Source organism: Python bivittatus, unplaced genomic scaffold (assembly GCF_059951505.1).
Source record: "Python bivittatus isolate LINGU-HERP-01145 unplaced genomic scaffold, Pbiv_v1 ctg000220_np1212, whole genome shotgun sequence".
Lineage (NCBI taxonomy): Eukaryota > Metazoa > Chordata > Lepidosauria > Squamata > Pythonidae > Python > Python bivittatus.
The window spans coordinates 36,665,641-36,680,746 of NW_028277048.1; the positions used below are offsets into that span (position 1 = coordinate 36,665,641).

At 39.6% G+C, this 15,106-nt stretch overlaps 1 protein-coding gene across 7 annotated transcripts in view; it reads right to left on the bottom strand.

The window, feature by feature from the left end:
• SDK2 (sidekick cell adhesion molecule 2) overlaps positions 1-15,106 on the bottom strand; it is a 365,800-nt gene that overhangs the window by 97,921 nt on the left and 252,773 nt on the right. For all 7 annotated transcript variants that reach the window (XM_088138347.1, XM_088138346.1, XM_088138350.1 and 4 more), the window contains one exon: positions 1,587-1,693. In XM_088138347.1, coding sequence (XP_087994473.1) covers positions 1,587-1,693 — 107 coding nt within the window. The remainder of the gene's footprint in view (positions 1-1,586; positions 1,694-15,106) is intronic.

Genomic DNA, 15,106 nt, shown 5'->3' on the forward strand with positions numbered 1-15,106 from the left:
CTTCCAGAAAGTGTTGTGGAGGAGAATGGCTTGCTTTTGCTAAAAACTGAGGGATTTAACACTTCAGGAAAAGAGCTCCTCAAACTGGATTTCCATGAACTTCCATTAATGTATTATAATACTAATCTGCTCCTTAGTCTGCTGTCTGCCTCCCCCCCCACAGCTATTTTAGCCCCCTTATGACTCACCAAACCACCCACCTTCCAAATCTTCTGATGACCCTCAAACCCCCATAGTTTTCTTCCTTATAGGAATATCTTAAGGGACCAAAGGTCAAAACTATTACATGAATACAGACAATTTCAGGTCTCACTTGCCATTGGAGCTTTGCAAATAATGATGTGAAATCTGAAAGAGCTATAAAAAGAGAAGCAACAAATAATAAAAAAAAGACATTTAAATGTAATCTCTCAGCCTGGAAGAAGCAGACATTGCTTTTGTGATTTGAGGTTCTGTGATTTGGCACAGCTATCAAAGGTCAGCTTATTGTTGACAGAGCATTAATAAAGTGTGATAAAACCAGGAAGGTGACTTCTAATATATACAGCACAGCTACAGAATTTCCTTTCACGATTCTGATATCTAAAATTCTGCAGCTGGCTGAATGGTGTCCTTTACAAGTTCCTCTAATCTTGATCTGAAGAAGGTGAAAGATGTCCTGGTTTGATGATGTTCTTCTCATATGGTTCATCACTCACACTGTTAAGAAAGGGCCTTTCTGTTAATTTCAATTTCTCTACTTTCCTCTTCCAGCTATTGATCTGAATTCTATTTTGCACGGTTCAGCTGAAGAGCTCTTTAGCATCCAATAATTTTTAACTTAACTTTGCTTATCAAGGATCATCCAGACTTTGCTTAACTGATAACCTTGACTGATTATTCTATCAGTGACCAAGGATAAATTTTAGCTGATATTTTTAAAATAAGAAATCATATGCATGAACAATCCATCTTGCCTAATTTATCAATGAAATTAGCAAAATTTCCTGATGTGATGGAGAAGAATATAGCATATACAATGCAGGAGAGGGGATGCTTGCAGACAGAAGGAAATCCAAAGCAACCTATTTTTGTGAGAGTTAATGCATTTCTAAGCTGTTCAATAGTTCATGAAATAAAATAAGAAAATACATGAATACAGTAAAACAAGGCAAACCCCTACGTAGAGAACACAAAACTACAGTTGTAGCTATCTATCCCCTTACCTTGTAGTGTCTTAGGAATGATTCTTTTGTGAAAGTGCCTTCAGACTCACAGAATCAAAGCACGTGTTCTACCAATGAGCTATGACTTCTTTTGGTATTCTGTGATATGTTCTTCCATACAGCTTTGCCCCCTAGTTGATTTTCTCCTTTTTTGCTGGAAGTATCATTCCTTCCACTCTGGAGAGGTCCTTTATAACATGCACTGCACCATTTAAGCCTTTTGAAATCCTAATCTCATTAACCCATTTTAACAAGTGGTCCAAACATTAATTCAGGCAACATAACTTTCCTGGCTGCCCTTTTGACTTGGAGCTGACTTTGTTGTAGAAGGATGCCTCGTGCATCCCTAAACGTTGGAGGACAGGACTCATCAGCACTTACATGCCACTTGTACTTCAGTCTGTCTTTGCAGCAGGGCCCCCATGCGATTGCGCACAATGCAGCGATAGAAGCCAGCATGAGTTCGGTCTAGGGATGTGATCATGTACCTTAATAAAAAGAGAAGGACATGGGACAGAATGAGAGAGAAAAAAGAGAGATGATGAAATAGGACAATGCAGTACATAATCAGAGACACATAGCCAAGGCAACTATGATTTCACACATCCCAGTAAGCTAGAGCAAATCTCTTTTATCTGTGCTGTGACAGCATGGCCTAATTTCCCATAAGCTTTTATTATTTACTTGCCGTTTTTACTTATTATACTTTAATTATAAAAATAATTTAAAATTCTGCTGTTAGAACAAAACAATCACAAAGGGGTCAAAGAATACAGTGTGTAAGATCTGTTGATATCTGTTGAAAACTCCACTTTTTGGATAATTTGCATTTTTATTTGGGATGATGCAAGCTTCATTCCCAATTAAAGGAGGAAAGTTGCCTGGAGGTTTGAGCTGCTGTATGATCAACATGTAGAAGACACCTCCTTATTCCAGGGAGGCTATGAAACTCTTGAGTAGCTGTTTGAAGGCAATTTTGTGATGGGTGGTGGGTAGGGGGAAAGCAGCAGACGCTTTACCTAGGCAAAATTAAAGAGCTGGGTGGGAAAAATCTGTTAATCTGGATACAGGAGTCAAATGACGTTAGATAAGATTGCACTACCAGTGAAGGACCAGCTCTGTATCTTAGAAGAGTTTCTCAATTCAGTGTTGCCTGGGTAAGCATGTCTTTACCAACTTTGGCTGGTCCATCTTCTCTGTCCCTGTCTAGGGAAAGGAGAACTAGTTTCAGCTAAGTTTACAGTATTAAAATACACACTAAAAGGCTATCTCTGATAATGTTTCAGACATTTTAACTAGGGCAAAGCACGGCCACTTGTATCTTTGTTGGAGCTAAAGTGATGAATTGGTTTTGTACCAGACTCCCTGATTGCCAGAACATTTCCAGATCCGATTCAAAGGGTGAGCCTGGACTTGGATACTTGGAGTCCCAACCTCATGAATCTGCTGATGTGAGACTATATTTGCTAAGCCTTGTAAAGCTGACAAGCACTAGTGAAAGGGCTTTCTCAATGATCCTATACAAGGGAAAGACAGTAGGCTCCAGCTGGTAGCTGTCTTTAAGAGGGGTTTAAAACATTGTTGTTGCTACTTTCATTTGGCTTTTAACTATTTTTTCATTATCTATACTGCTTTGTTTATACATACCTTTGCTACTTATCTTTTCAAATTGGATGGTTTTAAATGGTTCACACTAACTTTTGTTTTCAATTTTATGAACAGGTTATATGGATACTGAATCGTATGTTTTATATTGTAAGCTATGTTGCACAAGCTGCAGCTAGCTTGAAAGGCATCTAATATATATGCATTGAACAAATATATTTTCCGGGACAGGAACATTCTGATCCCTGAGAAAGAAGCTGACCATTTTCCTTCAGATTAGATTACCATGTAGTACTTACATTCAAGGAAGGAAGGAAGGAAGCAAGCAAGCAAGCTTATAATCACTGTGCACTACTACAGGTGCCCCATATCTATATAAAATTATCCTAGTGTTAATTCAGAGTGGGCAGCAGAATCAGCAGCTAACCTCTAGCTGAGAAAATGATCTTTCTTGTAGAACTATATTAAACTGATTAGTATTGTCACACTGCTGGTAGAAAGGGATTCTGCAGGAATATGTACATTGAACAATGTATTGTTCCAATACTAATTTTAGTAGTATAGTAGATCATTTTCTACTAGAGGTACTTCTGAACTTCTATTTCCAGCCCTAACCCTGAACTTCAGATGTAGCACATTTCTGCTATGTATCATAATGAAAGATATAGGGAAAGTTTTCTAAGTGTGACAGCTGGATGGACAAGATACACATGAGAACACAGAGTCAGAAAACTTGGAGAATTAAGCATGAAAATTTATGGATATACTGATGAGAAATTAATGAGGAAGGGAAGCAATGAGGAATAAATTTGGGGCACATTATGGGGGGTGACTGGTAAAGTCTTCCTGAATCTACATTTCCAGTTTAGCCATCTGAAAAGAAAGAACTAGTCTTGAGCAATAATTCATATTATTTCCTTGCAGCAATGAGCGAAATCAGAAGATGGAAACTCAGAGGAAATAAGTCAAAGAATCTACACGGCTTTCAACCCCCACACCCTCAAATTTAATCAAGTACTGAAAAGTGCCTGAGGCTCCTTTGATACAAGTTTGTTTGTTCTTTTCAATACACAATTTAAATTAAAGTTTAATAATGAGAGGTGATTATCTAATGATTGCCTCAAACTCTAAAGATGCTTCTTCTCCAGGCACACGGTGCTGCTGTTTGCTTTTGGAAGGCAGAAAAAATAATCTCAATCTGTGGATAAGGAGGGCAAAAAAACCCTAATCTAACACAGCCAGGCAGACTGAGCGTCTCCTTTACTGATGGTAGTATGGAGGCTGGCCATGGGGCAGTTGCAAATTTGGAAGCTTTGAAGTTCAGAAGATGGTAGAAATCTTGCTTCAAGGCACCGAGGTGACAGTTAGTGGTTTAGGTCGCTATGGACAAGAGTATGCAAGAGGCACCAACAGCTGTTACACCTCTCCAGAAGCAGTGTTGTTTGAAATGTCAGAAATAGCCTGTTAGACCAAGATAATGTTGTTTAAAGTAATGGGCACATATGCTGTTTGCCCACACCATTGTTACTGTTTCTATTGGGACATAACTACAACTATACAGGAATTCTTTGTCAAAGACTGAGTTGCCTTGGATCTTCTATACAAGTTCTTCATCCTATTAGTCTCAAGTTCAGCCACAGCCATAAACAGAATGCAAGGATCCCATATTTCCTTTTTCATTACCAAGAGAATGGAATATCTTTGAAGTGCTATAAAAGAGAAATTGATATGGGGAATAAATAACACAAAGAGTAAGCATAGTGGGCAGTCTGTTGGCTCCCATGATTGAGTGGAATCAGATGTCTGCTCTAAGTAAGGAAATGTATTTCTGATTGGGGGTGGGGGTTGGGGTGGGCAGATAGTTTATAGCTAAGATTTTTCTATCCTGACACAGAAATCTCTATTTTTACCTTCTAATATTACTCAGTACTACCAGTGCTAGTCCTGGCTATAGAATTTCAAATCAGAATTTAAATAATTTCCCTGTTATTTCACTCCAGAGTATGTATTTCATCAAACTTAACTTACAAATTCCCTTATACTTACGATTTGTCTTTTATCCCCTTTTTTTTTTGTGGGGAGGGGGTGCTTTTGAGTCAAGTCTTGACCCTTGGTGACTGTCTGGCAAGTCCCTGCAGTTTTCTTGGCAAGATTTTTGGAAGTGGTTTGCCTTGTCTTCTTCCTAGGGCTGAGAGAGAGTGGCTGGCCCAAGGTCACCCAGCTGGCTTTGTGCCTAAGGTGGGACTAGAACTAAGAGTCTCCTGGTTTCTGGCCTGGTGTCTTCAAACCACCACACCAAACTGGCTCTCTCCCACAATTAACCATTTCATATTCTGTTCTTAATTTTTTCCTTCATGTATTAGAATAGCTACATAAAAAAAGTATTTGTGCTGAAACTGTCCAATTTATTATTCTTCCTTCATGAAAGTAAATAGTAACTGTTTGGTTTCATTCTCATTCATATATATGAATATGAATATATATGAATGAGAATATATATATAACATTTATTGTTATCTCCAAATCAGTAAATCAGTAAATACCATTTTTTTTTAAATGGCAGATTCTGCTTCTATATGTTGGTCATAATTCACAAATGTACTACTAAACTTGTGCTACAATTTTATTTCTTTATTTTAGACTATTTCTATGCCATCCCAGTCATATAACTCTGGGCTGTTTACTATGTATAAAAACAATTTTAAAAACTGCAGTAAAATTATACAGCAAGAAAAATGTAATAGGAGTAACTAATATCTTAAGATGCAAAAGCTCTGATGTAAAGGAGGACTATTTCAATTTTATTTCTTTATTTGATTTATGAAGAGGGGTTATCCTTACCTTGGGGGCAGGGTATTCCACCCCACTGGGGCAGCAACAGAAAAGGCACATTTCCTGATCCCCCTCCCTTTAGCTTTACAGAGGCGGGGTGGGGAACAAGCAACATACCTGGCTGACTCAAATTTGTAGGACAGCTGGATTCTACCTAAAGCAGATGGTCCCAGAGGTAACTAGGGCCCAAGCCATGAAGGGTTTTGTAGGTTATAACCAGCATTTTGAATTGTACTAGAAATCTATATTTAACCATTGCAGCAATGGAAGAACTATTGCCCTGTTCAGTTAGTTTTTGCTGGTGAGCACACAGCCCTCTGCATTATGTACCATTAGAAGTTTCTGAATAGTTTTCAGAGGCAGCTCCAAGTAGAGCGCATTGCAGTAGCCTTTACATAACATGATGAAATTGTGAATGAGTATGGGCTACAGATCAAGTTCCAAGAATAATGCATCATCTGAAGCTGGGCAAAAGTTCTCATAATCATAGTTTCCTCCCACTGTTGCAGGAGCTATGATTCAAAGAATTCCTCTAGATCCTGGACTTGCTTCTTCCAGAACAGTGCAATTCCATCTGGAGGAAATATGGAATTTCCAAGGAATCAGAACAATTCCAATTTCTGAACAAACAACTGCTCCATCTTTCAGGATTCAACTTTAGCATATTTCAATTGATCCAGCCCCTGACTACCTCCAGATACTTGTATCTCCTCTTCAGCCAGGCCAGGGATATAAAGTTGAATATCACCAGTATACTGATGACATCTAGCATCCTAGCCAACTCAATGTTTAAGTAGTTGACAATAAATGCTGTAGAGTTGCTTGTCAGATTTTATTAACTCCCAACTGCCTGCTGGAAATCAGCCAGATCCATAAAGTGCCTGAGGTGGATCATCCTAACTGGTTCCTCCTCCTTGCAGATGTTGGAGGTGCCAATTAGCCTCAGTGTGGCCAGAAAATGATCTGATCATGACAAAGGATTGAAAGAAGCATCCTTTAATTTCAGATCATAAGCCAACTGTTATGGTAAGGGTATGAAGGGTAAAAATCAGATCTGCTATATGGCTACTTGTATGAATTGAGCCAGTCATGCCCCGGGAAAAACCCATGATGGCCATGAACTCCTGGGCCATACCCAATCCAGCTCCCAGGAATGGAAGTTGAAATGCCCAGCCACAACAGCTGAGGGAATCAACCATCATCTCAGGAATGAAATCAAGGGACCAAGGGAAGGAAATTGCTGGGCAACAAGAAGGCCTACCCCAACATCCTCTCTTATACCCCAACAGAAGAGCAGTGTTAGACTCTGGTGGCAAAAAAATTAGGAGTCCTGTAGCAACTTTCCTGACAAATTTTATTAAAAGGCATAAGTTTTCATGAGATGCAGTAAACGTTTATGCCTTTAATACAATTTGTTAGTCGGAAAAAGTGCTACTAGACTCCTGATCAATAGCCCAGCAGTACCCCTAGCTTATCTTTAGAGCACAACTTCAGCCACAAGCATTTGCTCTGTGAGCTACCTCAGAAACACAGCATTTGGCCACTGCCAGAGTTTCAAGGAAGATCATTATCACCTTCCCTGGAATCACAGCTGCTGAAGCACCAAAAGAGAAGGATGGATTTCTGAGAAGGCATCTCTCTGTTTTCACTTACCCTAGTCTTGGCAATATAAGCTATGTGCACATGTTCATCTGTTACTAGGTTATGGATAAGCCAAGGTCTTATTATATACAGACCTCAAGGCTCCTGGCCATTGATTGGAGCAGCTGGGCTAGAAGCAGGGAGGGCACCAAATTGCTGATCACCTTCCTTATACTGGCTATCAATTCTCTCTGACATATTTCCCTCTGTCCATCACTACAGAATCCTGCCCCAATTCTCAAGCTCCTTTAGTGCCCCTCCAGCCCCCCCAACCCAGACCTTCAGAAAAATCCATCCCCTATTCTCTCTCCTCCCCCCCCCTCCCCCCCAAATCTAGCATCACTTTATAAGTTGAATTGGCTGCCTTGATGGAGGCTACCCCAGCTGGACTTGGTTCATAGGCTCCTACCAAGCAACTTCCCTGGAGTTGTCCTCTCACTAGGACTCAGCAGAAGACAAAAACCTTGACTACACTTTTATTGCAAAGGAAGGGGGAGTCTCTCAACTTCTTCCTCAAATTTCCAGAGCTCCAGAACTGATTTGCCACACTCTCATTCCAGGAATGAGAGAAACCTTCAAGCCCACTTGCAACTTTCCCCCAAGGATGAAAACACAGCTTCTCCACAGTTGAGGTCTCAGCACTACATCACAAGTCCGCAGCAACAGTAGTGTACTGAAACAAGAATAAATCCTGTTTGGTATAACGGAGCTTGTTTCTAAGAACAATGCAATAGATTATTTTGTAAGTCCTGATGCCTTTGTTCAATATACTGTCAATTCTTCAGTCAGTTGTTCCATTTATTACTGCAGTTTCAGGACTTAGTTTATCACACAAAAGCTCAGAGATTTGAGGGGGTGGAGTGGGCAGGAGGCAATATTTTTCAATCTTTGTTCCATCCCTTTGGAAATAGTGTTCCCCTGGAGAACCTGATAGTACCTCCTTTTATGTTGTTTAAGGAAGGCAGATAAAACAGATAAAACACTCTGATTTATGGAACGTTGTGGGATAGAGAATGCTGGGTGTGTGTTTGTGTGCATGTGTCAATGGATTTTTTCCCCCTAATGGTTGTATGTGGTTGTTTTATTGATTATGTAAGAAGATGTAAACCGCTGGGAGTCCTTGGGGAGTTGACAGAAAATAAATAAATAAATAAATAACTCTTAATCCAACTTCCTTTCTTATCCCAGGCTAGCTTTAGCTTCAGTTTTTACCAGCCTGTTGGAGGAAGCAATAATCCCTTATAGTGGTGCTCCAACTCCTTGCTTGCTGGAAGCAAAAGCTACAAGTTCCAACAATACTTAATCTTGCCTGCCAATGCCATGCGATGCTCTGGAGAAAACTCCGAGCCAACGTGAAAACATTGGCACAGGAAATATGGATGTGAAAGCTCTCCTGTCCTGTCCTTGGCTCTCCTCTCCTGTAACTGAGAATCCTATGGTAATTGATGAGACCGCCAGTCTGCAAATAGCATGCGCACGTTGCAGTCTCTTAAGAACAACGCAGACAGGAAAATAAGACACGAGGACAGGAGTCACTGATGAGAAAGGTGTGCCATTGTCATCACAATTCCCTCACCTTTTTCAGGGGTGATATGTGCATTGGGAATTAGGCTGGTTCTAATTCACCACACTGGCCTAACGTATTATCTGCCACAAAGATGAATATCTTACATCAGCCTGTAGATGGCAGCAGAAGATGATCTCTACACCCAATTGTCATTCTGCTCAAACAGCAGCCATAGTTGTTCGCACAAGTTGATGCTGGTCTCTCATTCATGGTATGAAAGGTAATGAAAGCTTTTGAGAAAAGCACAGCAGATACTATCAACATGTTTCCCTTTACATTAGAGGGAGAGACCATGGAATTTATCTGCAATTAGAATAATGAGCTAGGATAGCCATTGGCGGAAACACACTTCTGGGCACCTTGGACAATAGAACAAGCAGATTTCTGAAGCTTGTCAGTGTTGCCTAGAAGTGAAACTGTTTGATGCGGCTTGTGACAGAGCAAACTGAAATTATGAAATATTTCCCACTCCCAGTGTTGTTCTTCCTTAAGGAAAGGGGAGGGGGGAGCAAAGGAGAAAAACAAATCTTTTTTTTTTAAAAGAACCCAGCTTGGTTGTCAATATTCCAACTGAGGCACAAGAGAGAAAAGAAAAGGTGTGTGAAATTATTTAGAAGAATCTTTCCCATGTGAATAAGGCAAGTATTGTGCATCAGGATTTTTTTAGGAATGCCATGACATTCTGATATTTTGGATGTTCTTTAAAATACAAGATAAATTATACTTCGTAACTTTACAGAGCAGAAACAACACAAGACTTCAGTGTAGGTTTTCATGCTTATTGGGTGAGCTTAGTATTACTGATCTGCATAACAGCCTTCAGTCTTGCTCCTCTCCCAAAGCCTCAGTGGATTTTCTGCCCTTAAAACATTTTGTAAAGTGACATACATGTATAAATAATTTGTAAAACTATCCTTCACTTCACAAAACATTTAGAAACAGCTCAAAAGCAGCACAAAGCCCAAAAGAGTAAGAAGAGGAAGGAAACGGGAAGATTGTTAATGACTTTCAGCACTTTTCTACTAAAATAAGGGTCAGAACAGATGTAGTAAGCCATCAAAAAATTCCAAATGCCCCAAAAACAGGCCGATTTTTTTTTCATTTCCTTTTTCAATGAATCACTGCTCCCTTTGTGGAATGAAATAATCAGTTTTTAAAATGCTGCTTCCCTCCCCTTACACACTACAAGTTTAGGTGGTCAGTGCTAAGATATAATTTTGCAAGATATAATTTTAACTTCAATACACACTTAAACACAATATATGCATTTTATTCCATTGGCCTCTTTGTCCTCGGGCGACTGCTGATTAGCCAAATCAGGTTTTCACAACTTGATAACCTCCCTAATGCGCAAATATAGCCAAGAGTTTGTACGTAAGCCTTTAGTTAAGATGGCATATAAGGTGGGTAGCCGTATAAATGTCATAAGCAAACAAACAAATAAACAATGCCCTGCTCTGAACTGTATCTGCTCTTATAATGTTCTTTTCCCTGTATATGAAAGACCCTAAGCTGGCATGACTTCTGAAATCTGCTCCTGAATTCAACCCCACAGACAGGAACTACTGGATAACAAATTCACATGTCAGGGGTGGTGGTCTGGAAACAAGCCAGATAGTAGGGGCAAAGTTGGGAGTCTGAGAAATACAGCCTGTACCTCCAGAGGGCAGGGGAGCAGTTCCCACAAGAGTGGTTTTCCTACCTCTGGCAAGTAATCAGATTAATGATGGATCCAAAGACCCCATTTTGAGACAATGGCTGAGAACCTGGATTCACCTCAGAAGCTACCCTCAGATTCCCTATGCCACCAGCGGATAGAGTGGGGCCTAAGGTTTCTGGAAGCTAAGCCAACAGGAAATAGGAGATGGAATTTAAAGACAAAGACATGAAGGAAGTAAAATTACCCACTGAAAGCAGGGCAACGTTGGTGGGAGCATCTGCCCTCCCTTCTGCATAACTGTTATTGTGCACTCCGTTAGCAATGAGTCCTTGAGTGTCAATGCTGATATTTAAAATGATCCTCACTTGCTTTAAATAAGATATCTCAATTTCACCAAGCTGTCAGGAGCTCAGGCAAACACCAGGAATAATGGGCAGAGTCTCCTTGTATTGTCCTAGTTAATAAATCGGCCAAAACACAAATGCAGACAACAGATAGAATTACACACAGTCTTACCTCTTCTACTATGGCAAGACAGAGACCCTTAAGACTAGATAGGTATATAAATGGATATGTATGTAAAACTTCAGTTTTAGAATCTGACAAGGGAGCAATATATACTGTACATCCCACATCAACACATTCTCCTAAGTATATTAAAGTATATTAATACCTGGCAGATATTACTTATCTTCTCTGTCCTATCCCAAATGTATCTTGGGTGTTTCACTGCCATTTTCGTCCCTTTTTTTAAAATAAGAATATAATGTTATACGTGAGATTTGACAATGAAGCTGGAGAGGGTGGGGAAGAGAAGTCGCCCAGGTGGAGTTACATTTAACCTTTACAGCTATCACACGAAGGCAGAGATAGATTCAGAGAGGTTATCAGGAGCAAAGGGATGTATAGTTGCACGTGTCTGAATTCTTTTTTCTTCCTTTTCTCTTATATTGTTATGAAACTTGATACATTATATTGTTTCAGTAATGTTTATACAATATTAATTGGAGATTATTAACATTTTATTATTTAGAAAACTTAGAGTGTTGAGAATAGAGAAGAGAAAAAGTGTTCTTTCAAAATTAATTACATTCTACGATATCAATATTACAAGCATAAAATTATTTGACCTTTTCATCCATAGTTCTAGTTGTGGTCCTAAGTTTGCATACCCCTTGCGGACCATTTTGTAAGTAAACATGAGTGATCAGACAAAACACATTTTTTAAAATGTATAATGTGAAACTATTAAGCATCACAGAATAGCACAATCATTAAACAAATCATAGCAACAAAGGAAATAATAAATAATCTGGCTATTCTTGTGGCCAAAGTAGAAGAAGAAGTTGAAATCCAGAGGGAGATTTCTTAGGCCAGCTTCATTTCCAGCCAGTTTATGCATGGGAGACAAATAGCTGAAGGCTAACATGAAGAATGTCCTTAGTTAAGGGAGTGGAAGTAACAGAAGTATTAGGGGAAAGTGGCTGTGTAATGTTAGAGTCCTTGATTTTAAGGGAAACTTAAACAGCATTGGCAAACACATACCTTGGACCTCAGGAAAGCAGATGTTGATTAACACAGAACAAGGATAAGCAGGATTTCATGGCAAGAGAAGCATTTGGAAAAAGGGTTGGTACTCCTAAGGAAGGTGATAAACAATTGCAAACAATTCCAATGAAGGCAAAAAAACGACAGCAGAAGAAGCCAATGTGGCACACGAAAAGCTTAGTAAGTAGAAAAGGGCACATGCAAGAAATGAAAAAGGAGCAACCCACAAAGGAAGAATACAGACAGGCCGCCTGGACCTGTCAGGACAGGGAACGCTTAGAGTGAACTGAGCTAAGTGAAGAATGCTAAAAAGGGTTTCTTTACATATGCTGCAACTAAAAGGAAAAACATCTGTAAGGCTGTTGTTCAGTGAAGAAGACAAAATGTTAACAAGTTACAAGGGAACGCAGGGCTTCTCAGCTCCTATTTTGCTTCAGTCTTCTCCAATAAAAAGCACGTATTCCACAAGAAAATTGCGAAGGGCAGCCTGAAGCTGATAGAAACAGGCAGGTTAGGGGATACATCTTTACCAGGACTTCGGTGCCTTGCAAGGGGTGGGGAGCAAATGACACACTGAGCATTGTGGTATCATAACACAAGTTACACTCTTATTAGGCATGCATCAAGATGTGCATGTATACGTGCAAGGGCAGAGTTTGAACTGCAGTGCTAGTTTCATCATTCTGCTGCTCCAGTATCAGATGGACTGTATCTCAGGATGCTGAAAGAACTGATGGGCTAGCAGAACTGTTGGGTATTATCTTTGAGAAATCTAGAAAACTAGTGAAGTGTCAGATGTCTGGAAGACAGCAAATGCTATTCCTTATGTTCAAGAGAAGAAAAAGTAATTCTAGCCAGCTACAGATCAGTCCATCTGATCTTGATAATGGGAAGACTGATTTATAAGTGCCCTGAAACCATTATGGTAATCGCCAATTGTCAGCAATCGATTTGTCAAGAACAAATTTTGCCAGATGAATCTTATTTTTTTTTATCAAGTAATTTCCTTAATAGATTGTGGGAATGTTATACTTATAATATATCTTGACTGCAGCAAAACATTTGAGAAAGTACCTCATGATGTGTTGATTAGCAAGCTAGTTAATTGTGGACTGAATGACATGACAATTACATATCTACACAGCAGACTCAAAAATTGCACTCAAGGTGTTCTCATCAAGGGTTCCTCATTAAACTGAGATATTTGCAAAGTTCTTCACTTGTGCAGGGGATTCCAGTGCAGAAGTATAGAATAGTGCATACCTGGGTTGGAATGCACCCATAAAAAGTTCCTAGAACAGTAGTTGATTGCAAACAGAATATGAGCCAAAAGTACACTGTGGTTGAAAAGAAGGCACACACAGTTTTAGGCTACACTAACAGAAGTATAATTTCAAATCACGGAAAGTAATCATTCCATTCTTTTCTGCTTTGGTCAGGTCCCATATTTCAAGAAGAATTCAGAGTACTGTGTCCAGTTCTGGGCACGCTTTCAGAAGGATTCAGAGAAATTGAAACACAATGAAGAACGCAAGGGGACTAGAAATTAAGCTGTACGAAGAGAGATTGAAAGAGCTGTGTAGTCTTGAGAAAGGATGCCTGCGGGTGGGGTGGGGGTGGGGGTTATGATAGCATTCTTCAAATACCTAAAAGGATGTCACACTGAAGGAGGTCAAGACCTGTTCTCTCTCATTTCAGAGTGCAGGACACAAATAATGGATTTAAGTTACAGGAAGGCAGATCTCAATTGAATGTTAGAAAAGGCTTCCTAACAGTAAGAGCTATTCAACAGTAAAACCAATTACCCAGGGAGGTGTAGGCTCCCCTTCACTGGATATGTTCAGTTGAAGGCTCGACATCCATCTCTCTACTTTTATTTGGATTCTTGCCCTGACCAGAGGGGAGGTCAAACACAATTGCCTAAATGGTCCTAACCAGGATTCTGGAGGGCAGAAATCAAACACTGGGTTACTAGACCACCATTTTCATAATGCTGTGGTTTTGTATGATCAAATTATTTCTGAGAACTCAGAGAATTACTAGGGATGCCAGACAAATTCTCCAAATTTGTGCTTGTAGGTTTCCATTATCAAGTTTGTGAGTTTCCAAAAGCCTGTCTCAGGAAAAGAGAGTTTATAAATTCTACAGTTGTTCTCTTTCTTGGATTAAAAGCTCAGCTGTAAAAAAAAGTTATTGGCTTCCCTGTTCACCCACCTAGATTCTTTGCTAACAGTGCCACTTTCCTTCCTGCCAACCTCTGCCATAATTAAAAATAAACGGATGGGGGAGGTGATGGTGGTGAGAACAGAATGACTGGCAATTTTTGCATAGACAAATTCTAAAAGCAAGCCAGGTTATCTGCAACTATTTGAAAAACAGCTTGGTTTATTTGAAGCCCATCTATTTCAGGATTTGAGAATCTTGTATCAAGGACCTTGGTTACAGGTACTCTACGCAGGTTTTCTACATAGCTACCGAGTATTATAGTATTGAGAAGGAGGTAGGGAGGCCCAACTCTCTCCCCTTCCTAACTGCTTCAAAATGACACATTCTGGAAGAAATGCCACTCATCTTAAATCTGATCGGATTTTCTGGACCCAATTAATGACTTGGTGACAGTGCCTTGAGCCAATTATTTCAATCCTCCCAGAGCACGGCTTTAAATGAGAGCTAGAGTTAGCCATGGCACATTCATATTTTAATTAAATTACTACTCAGTTTATTCCAAGAAAATGCAAATTTAAAAGGTAGTTGGGGCAGAAAGGGCATAGTTTCAATGCTTTTTATTGAAAACATGGCCTTACATGATACCATAAATAATCAGTAACCTGGAAATGCCACTATACAGTATCATTATATGCTTCTCGGTGTTTGTAATAATGTTTAGGCCAACTCAGGCCACAGTAAAGGTAATTATGAATGTATATATTCCTCCTAATAACCCATACTAAGGTTGTGTTTACTAGTGTTAATCAAGAGAGCACAAACTGGTACAATGAATCTACTGGGCTCCTTGCAGCTGTTCTGTGCAATCACTATTTATATGAA